Below are 14,861 nucleotides of genomic sequence, written 5' to 3' on the forward strand. Positions count from 1 at the left end.
ATGGTGTGTGTTTCAGAGCTGAAAGAGGAGGTGGTGTATTATAGTGTGTGTTTCAGAGCTGAAAGAGGAGGTGGTGTGTTATGGTGTGTGTTTCAGAGCTGAAAGAGGAGGTGGTGTGTTATGGTGTGTGTTTCAGAGCTGAAAGAGGAGGTGGTGTATTATGGTGTGTGTTTCAGAGCTGAAAGAGGAGGTGGTGTATTATAGTGTGTGTTTCAGAGCTGAAAGAGGAGGTGGTGTATTATGGTGTGTGTTTCAGAGCTGAAAGAGGAGGTGGTGTATTATAGTGTGTGTTTCAGAGCTGAAAGAGGAGGTGGTGTGTTATGGTGTGTGTTTCAGAGCTGAAAGAGGAGGTGGTGTATTATAGTGTGTGTTTCAGAGCTGAAAGAGGAGGTGGTGTGTTATGGTGTGTGTTTCAGAGCTGAAAGAGGAGGTGGTGTGTTATGGTGTGTGTTTCAGAGCTGAAAGAGGAGGTGGTGTATTATAGTGTGTGTTTCAGAGCTGAAAGAGGAGGTGGTGTATTATGGTGTGTGTTTCAGAGCTGAAAGAGGAGGTGGTGTATTATAGTGTGTGTTTCAGAGCTGAAAAGGAGGTGGTGTGTGTTTCAGAGCTGAAAGAGGAGGTGGTGTATTATAGTGTGTGTTTCAGAGCTGAAAAGGAGGTGGTGTGTGTTTCAGAGCTGAAAGAGGAGGTGGTGTGTTATGGTGTGTGTTTCAGAGCTGAAAGAGGAGGTGGTGTATTATAGTGTGTGTTTCAGAGCTGAAAGAGGAGGTGGTGTATTATAGTGTGTGTTTCAGAGCTGAAAAAGGAGGTGGTGTGTTATGGTGTGTGTTTCAGAGCTGAAAGAGGAGGTGGTGTATTATAGTGTGTGTTTCAGAGCTGAAAGAGGAGGTGGTGTGTTATGGTGTGTGTTTCAGAGCTGAAAGAGGAGGTGGTGTATTATAGTGTGTGTTTCAGAGCTGAAAGAGGAGGTGGTGTGTGTTTCAGAGCTGAAAGAGGAGGTGGTGTATTATAGTGTGTGTTTCAGAGCTGAAAGAGGAGGTGGTGTATTATAGTGTGTGTTTCAGAGCTGAAAGAGGAGGTGGTGTGTTATGGTGTGTGTTTCAGAGCTGAAAGAGGAGGTGGTGTATTATGATGTGTGTGAGGATCCAGAGGAGCTCCAAAGCCTATCACAGACAGCCGCACCTTTAGACCCCACCCACTCACCTGTCAATCACCTGGGGCGACGCCTACAGCAGCTGGAAGCCAAGAGAGGGAACATCTGTGCCCGCCGCGCATACCTCCGCAACAAGAAGGTACCCAGGGGGTGTGTGTGTGTTTGAACCTACCTCCACAACAAGAAGGTACCAGGGGGTGTGTGTGTGTTTGAACCTACCTCCACAACAAGAAGGTACCAGGGGGTGTGTGTGTGTGTTTGAACCTACCTCCACAACAAGAAGGTACCAGGGGGTGTGTGTGTTAACCTACCTCCACAACAAGAAGGTAACAGGGGGTGTGTGTGTGTGTTTGAACCTACCTCCACAACAAGAAGGTACCAGGGGGTGTGTGTGTTAACCTACCTCCACAACAAGAAGGTACCCTGGGTGTGTGTGTGTTTGAACCTACCTCCACAACAAGAAGGTACCAGGGGGTGTGTGTGTTAACCTACCTCCACAACAAGAAGGTACCCTGGGTGTGTGTGTGTTTGAACCTACCTCCACAACAAGAAGGTACCAGGGGGTGTGTGTGTTAACCTACCTCCACAACAAGAAGGTACCAGGGGGTGTGTGTTAACCTACCTCCACAACAAGAAGGTACCAGGGGGTGTGTGTGTTAACCTACCTCCACAGTGAGAAGGTACCAGGGGGTGTGTGTTAACCTACCTCCACAACAAGAAGGTACCAGGGGGTGTGTGTGTTAACCTACCTCCACAGTGAGAAGGTACCAGGGGGTGTGTGTTAACCTACCTCCACAACAAGAAGGTACCAGGGGGTGTGTGTGTTAACCTACCTCCACAGTGAGAAGGTACCAGGGGGTGTGTGTTAACCTACCTCCACAACAAGAAGGTACCAGGGGGTGTGTGTGTTAACCTACCTCCACAGTGAGACGGTACCAGGGGGTGTGTGTGTTAACCTACCTCCACAACAAGAAGGTACCAGGGGGTGTGTGTGTTAACCTACCTCCACAACAAGAAGGTAGCAGGGTGTGTGTGTGTTAACCTACCTCCACAGTGAGAAGGTACCAGGGGGTGTGTGTTAACCTACCTCCACAGTGAGAAGGTACCAGGGGGTGTGTGTTAACCTACCTCCACAACAAGAAGGTACCAGGGGGTGTGTGTGTTAACCTACCTCCACAACAAGAAGGTACCAGGGGGTGTGTGTTAACCTACCTCCACAGTGAGAAGGTACCAGGGGGTGTGTGTTAACCTACCTCCACAGTGAGAAGGTACCAGGGGGTGTGTGTTAACCTACCTCCACAACAAGAAGGTACCAGGGGGTGTGTGTGTTAACCTACCTCCACAACAAGAAGGTACCAGGGGGTGTGTGTGTTAACCTACCTCCACAGTGAGAAGGTACCAGGGGGTGTGTGTTAACCTACCTCCACAGTGAGAAGGTACCAGGGGGTGTGTGTGTTAACCTACCTCCACAGTGAGAATGTACCAGGGGGTGTGTGTTAACCTACCTCCACAACAAGAAGGTACCAGGGGGTGTGTGTGTTAACCTACCTCCACAACAAGAAGGTACCAGGGGGTGTGTGTGTTAACCTACCTCCACAATAAGAAGGTACCAGGGGGTGTGTGTGTTAACCTACCTCCACAACAAGAAGGTACCAGGGGGTGTGCCCCTTCCTGACAAACCTGTAATAAAGTTCCTCCTAAACATTTAGACTGTTCTATCTTAACGCCTCATGTTGTAACGTGGTGTCTGTGTTGTGGTGTAATGTGGTGTCTGTGTTGTAACGTGGTGTCTGTTGTGTTGTAATGTGGTGTCTGTGTTGTTGTAATGTGGTGTCTGTTTTGTTGTAACGTGGTGTCTGTGTTGTGGTGTAATGTGGTGTCTGTGTTGTAACGTGGTGTCTGTTGTGTTGTAATGTGGTGTCTGTTGTGTTGTAATGTGGTGTCTGTGTTGTTGTAACGTGGTGTCTGTTGTGTTGTAATGTGGTGTCTGTGTTGTGTTGTGTTGTAACGTGGTGTCTGTTGTGTTGTAATGTGGTGTCTGTGTTGTGTTGTGTTGTAACGTGGTGTGTGTGTTGTAACATGGTGTGTGTGTAACATGGTGTGTGTGTAACATGGTGTGTGGTGTTACAGGATCAGTGTGTGGAGGCTAACGAGCAGAAGCACCGTCTGGCCCAGCACAGCTCCACTCACTTTACCCAGCACCACGGAGTAGCCCTGGTGAGTTACCATGACAACATGCACACACGCTCTTAAAGGATCCCGTTACCCAGCACCACGGAGTAGCCCTGGTGAGTTACCATGACAACATGCACACACGCTCATAAAGGATCCCGTTACCCAGCACCACGGAGTAGCCCTGGTGAGTTACCATGACAACATGCACACACGCTCTTAAAGGATCCCGTTACCCAGCACCGCGGAGTAGCCCTGGTGAGTTACCATGACAACATGCACACACGCTCTTAAAGGATCCCCTTACCTAGCGCCACGGAGTAGCCCTGGTGAGTTACCATGACAACATGCACACACGCTCTTAAAGGATCCCGTTACCCAGCACCAGGGAGTAGCCCTGGTGAGTTACCATGACAACATGCACACACGCTCTTAAAGGATCCCGTTACCCAGCACCACGGAGTAGCCCTGGTGAGTTACCATGACAACATGCACACACGCTCTTAAAGGATCCCGTTACCCAGCACCACGGAGTAGCCCTGGTGAGTTACCATGACAACATGCACACACGCTCTTAAAGGATCCCGTTACCCAGCACCACGGAGTAGCCCTGGTGAGTTACCATGACAACATGCACACACGTTCTTAAAGGATCCCGTTGCCTAGCACCACGGAGTAGCCCTGGTGAGTTACCATGACAACATGCACACACGCTCTTAAAGGATCCCCTTACCTAGCGCCACGGAGTAGCCCTGGTGAGTTACCATAGTAACGAGGGCAAACCCACCCACGGAAACACCCACACTGGAGACACCATCCTCAGTTTACATGATCTCTCTCTCTCTCTCTCTCTTTGTCGCTCTCTCTCTCTCTGTATCTCTGTCTCTCTCTCTCTCTGTCTCTCTCTCCCTGTGTCTCTCTCTGTCTCTCTTTCCGTCTCTCTTTCCGTCTCTCTCTCTGTTTCGGTCTCTTCTATAGCTACCTAAAATGTTACTAAAGCAGTGAGGTAACTATCTCAGTTGATTCCACCAGTCTTGTCTTATTTCTCTCCGTGTCCCTCCAGAAGAGAGAGAAGAGGAGAGAGGATGAAGAGAGGAGGAAGGAGTGGATGGACCAGGAGAGAGAGAGAACCCTGAGCAGACTCCGCTCCTTCAGAGAGGTAATCAGTCAACCCATCACTTATCCTCTCATGGATGGAGGGACTAAAGGGAAGGATGTGTTGCTGAAGTGTTTTCCTGCTGTCTTTCCTGTAGAAGCGACAGGGAAGTTACGTCCTGAAGACTCCACGATCCAAGATGGCTGCCAGGGAGCCGCAGTGTTCCGACCTCCCCCAGCCTCTGTCAATCGTTAGCATCGGCCCCTCCTCTTCATCTAATGGGACCGCCCCCAGAAAGACCCCCAGGAAACTCAAACCGAAAGACATCCCCGTCCAAATCTTCACTCCTCCTCTCCTTCCTCCTTCGCCTCTGCCAACTACACCTCCCACTACAGCTGTACCCCCACCTCAGACCTCCTCTCCTCCTCCCCCTCCTCCTCCTCCTCCCCTACCCCCACCTCCTCCCCCTCCACCCCTCCTTGCCCTCACCCCCTGTAAGACAGAGGTAGGGGACTCCCCCATGCCTCTCAGTGAGAGAGAGGCTGCACCCTTCCCTGCCAAAATGACCCTGAAGCAGAACCTAGGTGAGGAGGATCCACCTTCCAGTGCCGGTCTGTTTCTGATGCAGTAGCTACTTGTCCCGGCTCATTAGTTCTCCTACTGTTGTAAAAAGGGAAACTCTCTGTCTTCTACAAGTTTCTACTGTAGCTGCACCTTGTGACAGCTCTCTTGACAGCTTCTACTCTCTTTCCATATCTGCTCTCTCTCCCACCTTTCTTCCCCTGCCTTTCTCCCTCCCCCTCTCTCTCATTTCTCTCTCCCACCTTTCTTCCCGTGCTTCTTCTCCCTCCCCCTCTCTCTCATTTCTCTCTCCCACCTTTCTTCCCCTGCTTCTCTCTCTCCCACTCTTCTTCTCCATTCCTCTCTCTCTCTCGTTTCTCTCTCTCCCACCTTTCTTCCCCTGCTCCTTCTCCCTCCCCCTCTCTCTCTCCCACTCTTCTTCTCCATTCCTCTCTCTCTCTCTCGTTTCTCTCTCTCCCACTCTTCTCCATTCCTCTCTCTCTTTCTTTCTCTCTCTCCCACCTTTCTTCCCCTGCTCCTTCTCCCTCCCCCTCTCTCTCTCTTCTCATTCCTCTCTCTCTCTCTCTCTCGTTTCTCTCTCTCCCACTCTTCTCCATTCCTCTCTCTCTCTCTCTCGTTTCTCTCTCTCCCACCTTTCTTCCCCTACTTCTTCTCTCTTGCTCTCTCTCTCGTCTCTCTCTCTCCCACCTGTCTTCCCCTGCTTCTTCTCTATCCCCCTCCCTCTCTCTCGTTTCTCTCTCTCCCACCTTTCTTCCCCTACTTCTTCTCCTCCCTCTCTCTCTCCCACCTTTCTTCCCCTACTTCTTCTCCTCCCTCTCTCTCCCACCTTTCTTCCCCTACTTCTTCTCCTCCCTCTCTCTCTCCCACCTTTCTTCCCCTACTTCTTCTCCTCCCTCTCTCTCTCCCACCTTTCTTCCCCTACTTCTCCCCCCCTCTCTCTCCTACCTTTCTTCCCCTTCTTCTTCTCCCCCCTCTCTCTCTCTTGTCTCTCTCTCTCCCACCTTTCTTCCCCTACTTCTTCTCTCTCTCTTGTTTCTCTCTCCCACCTTTCTTCCCCTACTTCTTCTCCCCCCCCTCTCTCTCTCTTGTCTCTCTCTCTCCCACCTTTCTTCCCCTACTTCTTCTCTCTCTCTTGTTTCTCTCGCTCCCACCTTTCTTCCCCTACTTCTTCTCCCCCCCTCTCTCTCTTGTCTCTCTCTCTCCCACCTTTCTTCCCCTACTTCTTCTCTCTCTCTTGTTTCTCTCTCTCCCACCTTTCTTCCCCTACTTCTTCTCCCCCCACTCTCTCTCTCTTGTCTCTCTCTCCCCCCCCTCTCTCTCTCTCTTGTCTCTCTCTCTCCCACCTTTCTTCCCCTACTTCTTCTCCCCCCTCTCTCTTTCTTGTCTCTCTCTCTCCCACCTTTCTTCCCCTACTTCTTCTCTCTCTCTCCCACCTGTCTTCCCCTACTTCTTCTCTCTCTCTCCCACCTGTCTTCCCCTACTTCTTCTCTCTCTCTCCCACCTGTCTTCCCCTGCTCCTTCTCCCTCCAGGTTCTATGGACGAGGTGTTGGCATCATTACAGCGTGGTCAGGTCAGGCTGCGTCGTGTCCAGCCCCTTGCCCCTCCTGGTCCCGGCCTGGCGCCCTCCGGGGGCGACCTCAGGGATAACATAATGTCTGCCATCAGACTTGGGGTCAAACTACGCAAGGTCAGCATCAGGCATCACATTACATTAATGACAATGTGTAGGAGTTAGCCATGAAGCTGTTACATCACATTAATGACAATGTACAGGAGTTAGCCATGAAGCTGTTACATCACATCATATTAATGACAATGTGCAGGAGATAGCCATGAAGCTGTTACATCACAATGTACAGGAGTTAGCCATGAAGCTGTTACATCACAATGTACAGGAGTTAGCCATGAAGCTGTTACATCACAATGTACAGGAGTTAGCCATGAAGCTGTTACATCACAATGTGTAGGAGTTAGCCATGAAGCTGTTACATCACAATGTACAGGAGTTAGCCATGAAGCTGTTACATCACAATGTGTAGGAGTTAGCCATGAAGCTGTTACATCACTTTAATGACAATGTGTAGGAGTTAGCCATGAAGCTGTTACATCACTTTAATGACAATGTACAGGAGTTAGCCATGAAGCTGTTACATCACATTAATGACAATGTACAGGAGTTAGCCATGAAGCTGTTACATCACATTAATGACAATGTGCAGGAGTTAGCCATGAAGCTGTTACATCACATTAATGACAATGTGCAGGAGTTAGCCATGAAGCTGTTACATCACAATGTACAGGAGTTAGCCATGAAGCTGTTACATCACAATGTACAGGAGATAGCCATGAAGCTGTTACATCACATTAATGACAATGTGCAGGAGTTAGCCATGAAGCTGTTACATCACATTAATGACAATGTGCAGGAGTTCGCCATGAAGCTGTTACATCACATTAATGACAATGTGCAGGAGTTAGCCATGAAGCTGTTACATCACAATGTACAGGAGTTAGCCATGAAGCTGTTACATCACATTAATGACAATGTGCAGGAGTTAGCCATGAAGCTGTTACATCACATTAATGACAATGTACAGGAGTTAGCCATGAAGCTGTTACATCACATTAATGACAATGTACAGGAGTTAGCCATGAAGCTGTTACATCACAATGTGTAGGAGTTAGCCATGAAGCTGTTACATCACATTAATGACAATGTACAGGAGTTAGCCATGAAGCTGTTACATCACAATGTGCAGGAGTTAGCCATGAAGCTGTTACATCACATTAATGACAATGTGCAGGAGTTAGCCATGAAGCTGTTACATCACAATGTACAGGAGTTAGCCATGAAGCTGTTACATCACATTAATGACAATGTGCAGGAGTTAGCCATGAAGCTGTTACATCACATTAATGACAATGTGCAGGAGATAGCCATGAAGCTGTTACATCACATTAATGACAATGTGCAGGAGTTAGCCATGAAGCTGTTACATCACATTAATGACAATGTGCAGGAGATAGCCATGAAGCTGTTACATCACATTAATGACAATGTGCAGGAGTTAGCCATGAAGCTGTTACATCACAATGTGTAGGAGTTAGCCATGAAGCTGTTACATCACATTAATGACAATGTGCAGGAGTTAGCCATGAAGCTGTTACATCACATTAATGACAATGTACAGGAGTTAGCCATGAAGCTGTTACATCACTTCTATAGGAACCCCTCTGGACCGATTACACCCCCTGCTACATGACTTCTATAGGAACCCCTCTGGACCGATTACACCCCCTGCTACATGACTTCTATAGGAACCCCTCTGGACCGATTACACCCCCTGCTACATGACTTCTATAGGAACCCCTCTGGACCGATTACACCCCCTGCTACATGACTTCTATAGGAACCCCTCTGGACCGATTACACCCCCCTCAACCTGCAGGATCAATACCTGTTAGTAAAGGTGTCAGAGATGACCTGCAGGATCAATACCTGTTAGTAAAGGTGTCAGATAGAGACGACCTACAGGATCAATACCTGCTAGTAAAGGTGTCAGAGACGACCTACAGGATCAATACCTGCTAGTAAAGGTGTCAGAGACGACCTGCAGGATCAATACCTGTTAGTAAAGGTGTCAGATAGAGATGACCTACAGGATCAATACCTGCTAGTAAAGGTGTCAGATAGAGATGACCTACAGGATCAATACCTGCTAGTAAAGGTGTCAGATAGAGACGACCTACAGGATCAATACCTGCTAGTAAAGGTGTCAGAGATGACCTGCAGGATCAATACCTGCTAGTAAAGATGTCAGAGATGACCTACAGGATCTATACCTGCTAGTAAAGGTGTCAGATAGAGATGACCTACAGGATCAATACCTGCTAGTAAAGGTGTCAGATAGAGATGACCTACAGGATCAATACCTGCTAGTAAAGGTGTCAGATAGAGACGACCTACAGGATCAATACCTGCTAGTAAAGATGTCAGAGACGACCTACAGGATCAATACCTGCTAGTAAAGGTGTCAGATAGAGACGACCTACAGGATCAATACCTGCTAGTAAAGGTGTCAGATAGAGATGACCTACAGGATCAATACCTGCTAGTAAAGGTGTCAGAGATGACCTGCAGGATCAATACCTGCTAGTAAAGATGTCAGAGATGACCTACAGGATCAATACCTGCTAGTAAAGGTGTCAGAGACGACCTGCAGGATCAATACCTGCTAGTAAAGGTGTCAGATAGAGATGACCTACAGGATCAATACCTGTTAGTAAAGGTGTCAGATAGAGACGACCTACAGGATCAATACCTGCTAGTAAAGGTGTCAGATAGAGATGACCTGCAGGATCAATACCTGTTAGTAAAGGTGTCAGATAGAGACAACCTACAGGATCAATACCTGCTAGTAAAGGTGTCAGATAGAGACGACCTACAGGATCAATACCTGCTAGTAAAGGTGTCAGAGATGACCTACAGTATCAATACCTGTTAGTAAAGGTGTCAGAGACGACCTACAGGATCAATACCTGCTAGTAAAGGTGTCAGATAGAGATGACCTGCAGGATCAATACCTGCTAGTAAAGGTGTCAGATAGAGATGACCTACAGGATCAATACCTGCTAGTAAAGGTGTCAGATAGAGACGACCTGCAGGATCAATACCTGCTAGTAAAGGTGTCAGATAGAGATGACCTACAGGATCAATACCTGCTAGTAAAGGTGTCAGATAGAGACGACCTGCAGGATCAATACCTGCTAGTAAAGGTGTCAGATAGAGACGACCTACAGGATCAATACCTGTTAGTAAAGGTGTCAGATAGAGATGACCTACAGGATCAATACCTGCTAGTAAAGGTGTCAGATAGAGATGACCTACAGGATCAATACCTGCTAGTAAAGGTGTCAGATAGAGATGACCTACAGGATCAATACCTGCTAGTAAAGATGTCAGAGATGACCTACAGGATCTATACCTGCTAGTAAAGGTGTCAGAGATGACCTACAGGATCTATACCTGCTAGTAAAGGTGTCAGAGATGACCTGCAGGATCAATACCTGCTAGTAAAGGTGTCAGAGACGCCCTACAGGATCAATACCTGCTAGTAAAGATGTCAGAGATGACCTACAGGATCTATACCTGCTAGTAAAGGTGTCAGAGATGACCTACAGGATCTATACCTGCTAGTAAAGATGTCAGAGATGACCTACAGGATCTATACCTGCTAGTAAAGGTGTCAGAGATGACCTACAGGATCTATACCTGCTAGTAAAGGTGTCAGAGATGACCTGCAGGATCAATACCTGCTAGTAAAGGTGTCAGAGACGACCTGCAGGATCAATACCTGCTAGTAAAGGTGTCAGAGACGACCTGCAGGATCAATACCTGCTAGTAAAGGTGTCAGAGACGACCTACAGGATCAATACCTGCTAGTAAAGGTGTCAGAGACGACCTGCAGGATCAATACCTGCTAGTAAAGGTGTCAGAGACGACCTGCAGGATCAATACCTGCTAGTAAAGGTGTCAGAGACGACCTGCAGGATCAATACCTGCTAGTAAAGGTGTCAGAGACGACCTGCAGGATCAATACCTGCTAGTAAAGGTGTCAGAGACGACCTGCAGGATCTATACCTGCTAGTAAAGGTGTCAGAGATGACCTGCAGGATCAATACCTGCTAGTAAAGGTGTCAGAGATGACCTGCAGGATCAATACCTGCTAGTAAAGGTGTCAGAGACGACCTGCAGGATCAATACCTGCTAGTAAAGGTGTCAGAGATGACCTGCAGGATCAATACCTGCTAGTAAAGGTGTCAGAGACGACCTACAGGATCAATACCTGCTAGTAAAAGGTGTCAGAGATGACCTGCAGGATCAATACCTGCTAGTAAAGGTGTCAGAGATGACCTGCAGGATCAATACCTGCTAGTAAAGGTGTCAGAGACGACCTGCAGGATCAATACCTGCTAGTAAAGGTGTCAGAGATGACCTACAGGATCTATACCTGCTAGTAAAGGTGTCAGAGATGACCTGCAGGATCAATACCTGCTAGTAAAGGTGTCAGAGATGACCTACAGGATCTATACCTGCTAGTAAAGGTGTCAGATAGAGATGACCTACAGTATCAATACCTGCTAGTAAAGGTGTCAGAGACGACCTACAGGATCAATACCTGCTAGTAAAGGTGTCAGAGACGACCTGCAGGATCAATACCTGCTAGTAAAGGTGTCAGATAGAGATGACCTACAGGATCAATACCTGCTAGTAAAGGTGTCAGATAGAGATGACCTACAGTATCAATACCTGCTAGTAAAGGTGTCAGAGACGACCTACAGGATCAATACCTGCTAGTAAAGGTGTCAGAGACGACCTGCAGGATCAATACCTGCTAGTAAAGGTGTCAGAGACGACCTGCAGGATCAATACCTGCTAGTAAAGGTGTCAGAGACGACCTACAGGATCAATACCTGCTAGTAAAGGTGTCAGAGACGACCTGCAGGATCAATACCTGCTAGTAAAGGTGTCAGAGACGACCTACAGGATCAATACCTGCTAGTAAAGGTGTCAGAGACGACCTACAGGATCAATACCTGCTAGTAAAGGTGTCAGAGACGACCTGCAGGATCAATACCTGCTAGTAAAGGTGTCAGAGACGACCTGCAGGATCAATACCTGCTAGTAAAGGTGTCAGAGACGACCTGCAGGATCTATACATGTTAGTAAAGGTGTCAGAGACGACCTACAGGATCAATACCTGCTAGTAAAGGTGTCAGAGACGACCTACAGGATCAATACCTGCTAGTAAAGGTGTCAGAGACGACCTACAGGGATTTGTAGTTTTGCATGATGTGTATTTTGATGCTAATTAGCATTTTAGAATCTGAGGGTAAATGAAGATGAATATATTGATAACAATCACCTTGTCTGAGAGAGACTTGGTTATCAGAACGCCATCCCAGGGTACACCTACACTTAAGACTGGGTACACCGAGGGTACACCTACACTTAAGACTGGGTACACCAAGGGTACAGGGTACACCCAGGGTACACCTACACTTAAGACAGGGTACACCGAGGGTACATGGTACACCCAGGGTACACGGTACACTTAAGACTGGGTACACCGAGGGTACAGGGTACACCTACACTTAAGACTGGGTACACCGAGGGTACAGGGTACACCCAGGGTACACCTACACTTAAGACTGGGTACACCGAGGGTACAGGGTACGCCCAGGGTACACCTACACTTAAGACAGAGTACACCGAGGGTACATGGTACACCCAGGGTACAGGGTACACCTATACTTAAGACAGGGTACACCGAGGGTACATGGTACACCCAGGGTACACCTACACTTAAGACAGCCCTTATTTTAAGTGTTCACAACTGCACTGTGGGGCTCTATTTTAAATATGGTACTGGAAATGTCACTGTAAATAGCTACTGACCCTGGAACTGTCCCTGTATATAGCTACTGACCCTGTATATAGCCACTGACCCTGGAACTGTCCCTGTATATAGCTACTGACCCTGGAACTGTCCCTGTATATAGCCACTGACCCTGGAACTGTCCCTGTATATAGCTACTGACCCTGGAACTGTCCCTGTATATAGCTACTGTCCCTGTATATAACTACTGACCCTGGAACTGTCCCTGTATATAGCTACTGTCCCTGTATATAACTACTGACCCTGTATATAACTACTGACCCTGTATATAGGTACTGACCCTGGAACGGTCCCTGTATATAGCTACTGACCCTGGAACTGACCCTGTATATAGCTACTGACCCTGGAACTGTCCCAGAAAGGAGTTGTAGTGCACGTGACAAACACTGTAGTAGTACACGTGACAAACACTGTAGTAGTGCACGTGACAAACACTGTAGTAGTGCACGTGACAAACATTAGTAGTAGTGCATGTGACAAACACTAGTAGTAGTGCACGTGACAAACACTAGTAGTGCACGTGACAAACACTTGAAACGATGGGTAGCCCTCTGAACCGGTCCCACTGGCTAACTTGATGACCCTGCTCTGTGATGTCCCCTCCAGGTGGTCCCAGCGGTGCCCCTGCCCCAGGACAGCAGGGACACGGATCTACAGAGGAGCATCAAGGCAGCCATGCAGAGGATGAAGAAGGTCTCCTCCGACTCGGATGATGAAGATGAGGAGAGAGGAGGGGACAACACGCCCTCGGCTGAGTGGGACAGCTGAGAGGAGACGTATGCACGGACAGACAGACACTCGGACGCGCACGGACACATCGATAAAACAGGCGTTGTGTGTGTGTGTGTGTGTCTATACAGCGGGGAGAACAAGTATTTGATAGACTGACGATTTTTGCAGGTTTTCCTACTTACAAAACATGTAGATATACTTGTCATGCGATAAAATGCAAATGAATTACTTAAAAATCATACAATGTGATTTTCGTTTTAGATTCCGTCTCTCACAGTTGAAGTGTACCTATGCTAAAAAATTACAGACCTCTACATGCTTTGTAAGTAGGAAAACCTACAAAATCGGATAGTGGATCAAATACTTGTTCTCCCCACACACACACGTACTAATCAATAGGTTAAGTATGTTGCGAATGGTTTAGTCGTGTGATTATGCAGGTTTACTGTTTGACGTAAAACTTGATCCATAGAGAAGAGATCGTATCTTAAACACCCTGTAAATGTTTAACTAAAGCACTGTGCCCAAATATCCACCACCTGTTACCACGGTTCAAGGCTACAGCCTCTTTTTCACCAAGCTTAGAAACTAGCTGTTATCTGGCTAAAAAGCTCCCACCGATTCCAGATTTTCATGAATTCTTGTTTGTACGCTTGTCTAGTCTTCCGTTTGCAAACAAGCCTGAGGACTTGAGTGAGTGTGAGAGAGAGAGAGAGAGACCTAGAAATAGAATGGAATAGATTGTATCTATGGTTGCAGGCCCCTGCAGTGTGTTCAAATAGAACAGGTGGTAGACCTTACCGTGTAACGCGGTTCAGTTTGTCATCGTGTTACACTACAATCTCCCTTAATGTTTTGTTTGTCTAGCGCCAGTTGGAACTGGTGTCCGCCCTGCATAGCATAACTGACAAACCATTGAAGGTGAAATCATTTATCTGTTTGTTTCTGCTTCATGATTTTCTCTACGGATGAACAGGAGCTCGTGTTGCCAACTCCGGCACATTTACTTTGATGAGGAAAACTGAAATGTTGACGACTGTGCAGTCTGTGTCCTACAACGCCATATTAATCGCCGTGACGATAAAATAACCCTTTAAGTATGACCTCTGCCCTTCATGAACAGAATAGAGCTTTACCCAGTTTACCACCATGAACTAAAACAGTAGGATGAAGTTGACCCCCGTAGGCACAACAGTCCCTAGGATCAGCCTCCTCTCTCCCCCCCAATCCCAACCTTTATTCCCCCTAATGGTTAATCTAAAACTGGCCTTGGGTCAGTGTCTAGGGGGCCAACTTCACCCTAGTATTTCTAATGATGCTACGTTATTACATGGCACTTGGTTTGACCGGGTTGTCATGGAGACGCAAAAGGCCGTGTTCCAGACTGCCCTGCAAAAGCAGCGTCTTTTAGACAAATGAACCGATGATTGAATATGTACGATTTGGTGCGTGACTGCAATGTAGGTGGCCTGGAACATGGCCAGATGTATGAACGAGTGCCAGTGCACTGATTTTAATTATTTTATTGTAAACTGTCAAACCCAGTTTCCATTCGACTGGTAAGTGTTATTTGAAAGAGAGAACGTTGTGTCATTATGCTCAAGTGCCTTGGGGACCTGTAAGTTATTACGAGCTGTCGTTCACCAATAAACTGTTGTTGAGTAA

The 14,861-nt window shown here is 47.5% G+C and overlaps 1 protein-coding gene across 2 annotated transcripts in view; it reads left to right on the plus strand.

Annotated features, from left to right (window-relative positions):
• The window catches only part of whamm (WASP homolog associated with actin, golgi membranes and microtubules), a 35,884-nt gene extending 21,023 nt beyond the window's left edge, over positions 1 to 14,861 (plus strand). For both annotated transcript variants that reach the window (XM_090223182.1, XM_090223183.1), the window contains 6 exons: positions 1,105 to 1,292; positions 3,284 to 3,370; positions 4,389 to 4,484; positions 4,579 to 5,005; positions 6,534 to 6,691; positions 13,071 to 14,861. In XM_090223182.1, coding sequence (XP_090079308.1) covers positions 1,105 to 1,292; positions 3,284 to 3,370; positions 4,389 to 4,484; positions 4,579 to 5,005; positions 6,534 to 6,691; positions 13,071 to 13,232 — 1,118 coding nt within the window. In that variant the 3' untranslated portion in view covers positions 13,233 to 14,861. The remainder of the gene's footprint in view (positions 1 to 1,104; positions 1,293 to 3,283; positions 3,371 to 4,388; positions 4,485 to 4,578; positions 5,006 to 6,533; positions 6,692 to 13,070) is intronic.

The sequence above is a fragment of the Oncorhynchus mykiss genome, chromosome 26, assembly GCF_057628025.1.
Source record: "Oncorhynchus mykiss isolate SJ-2025 chromosome 26, ASM5762802v1, whole genome shotgun sequence".
Lineage (NCBI taxonomy): Eukaryota > Metazoa > Chordata > Actinopteri > Salmoniformes > Salmonidae > Oncorhynchus > Oncorhynchus mykiss.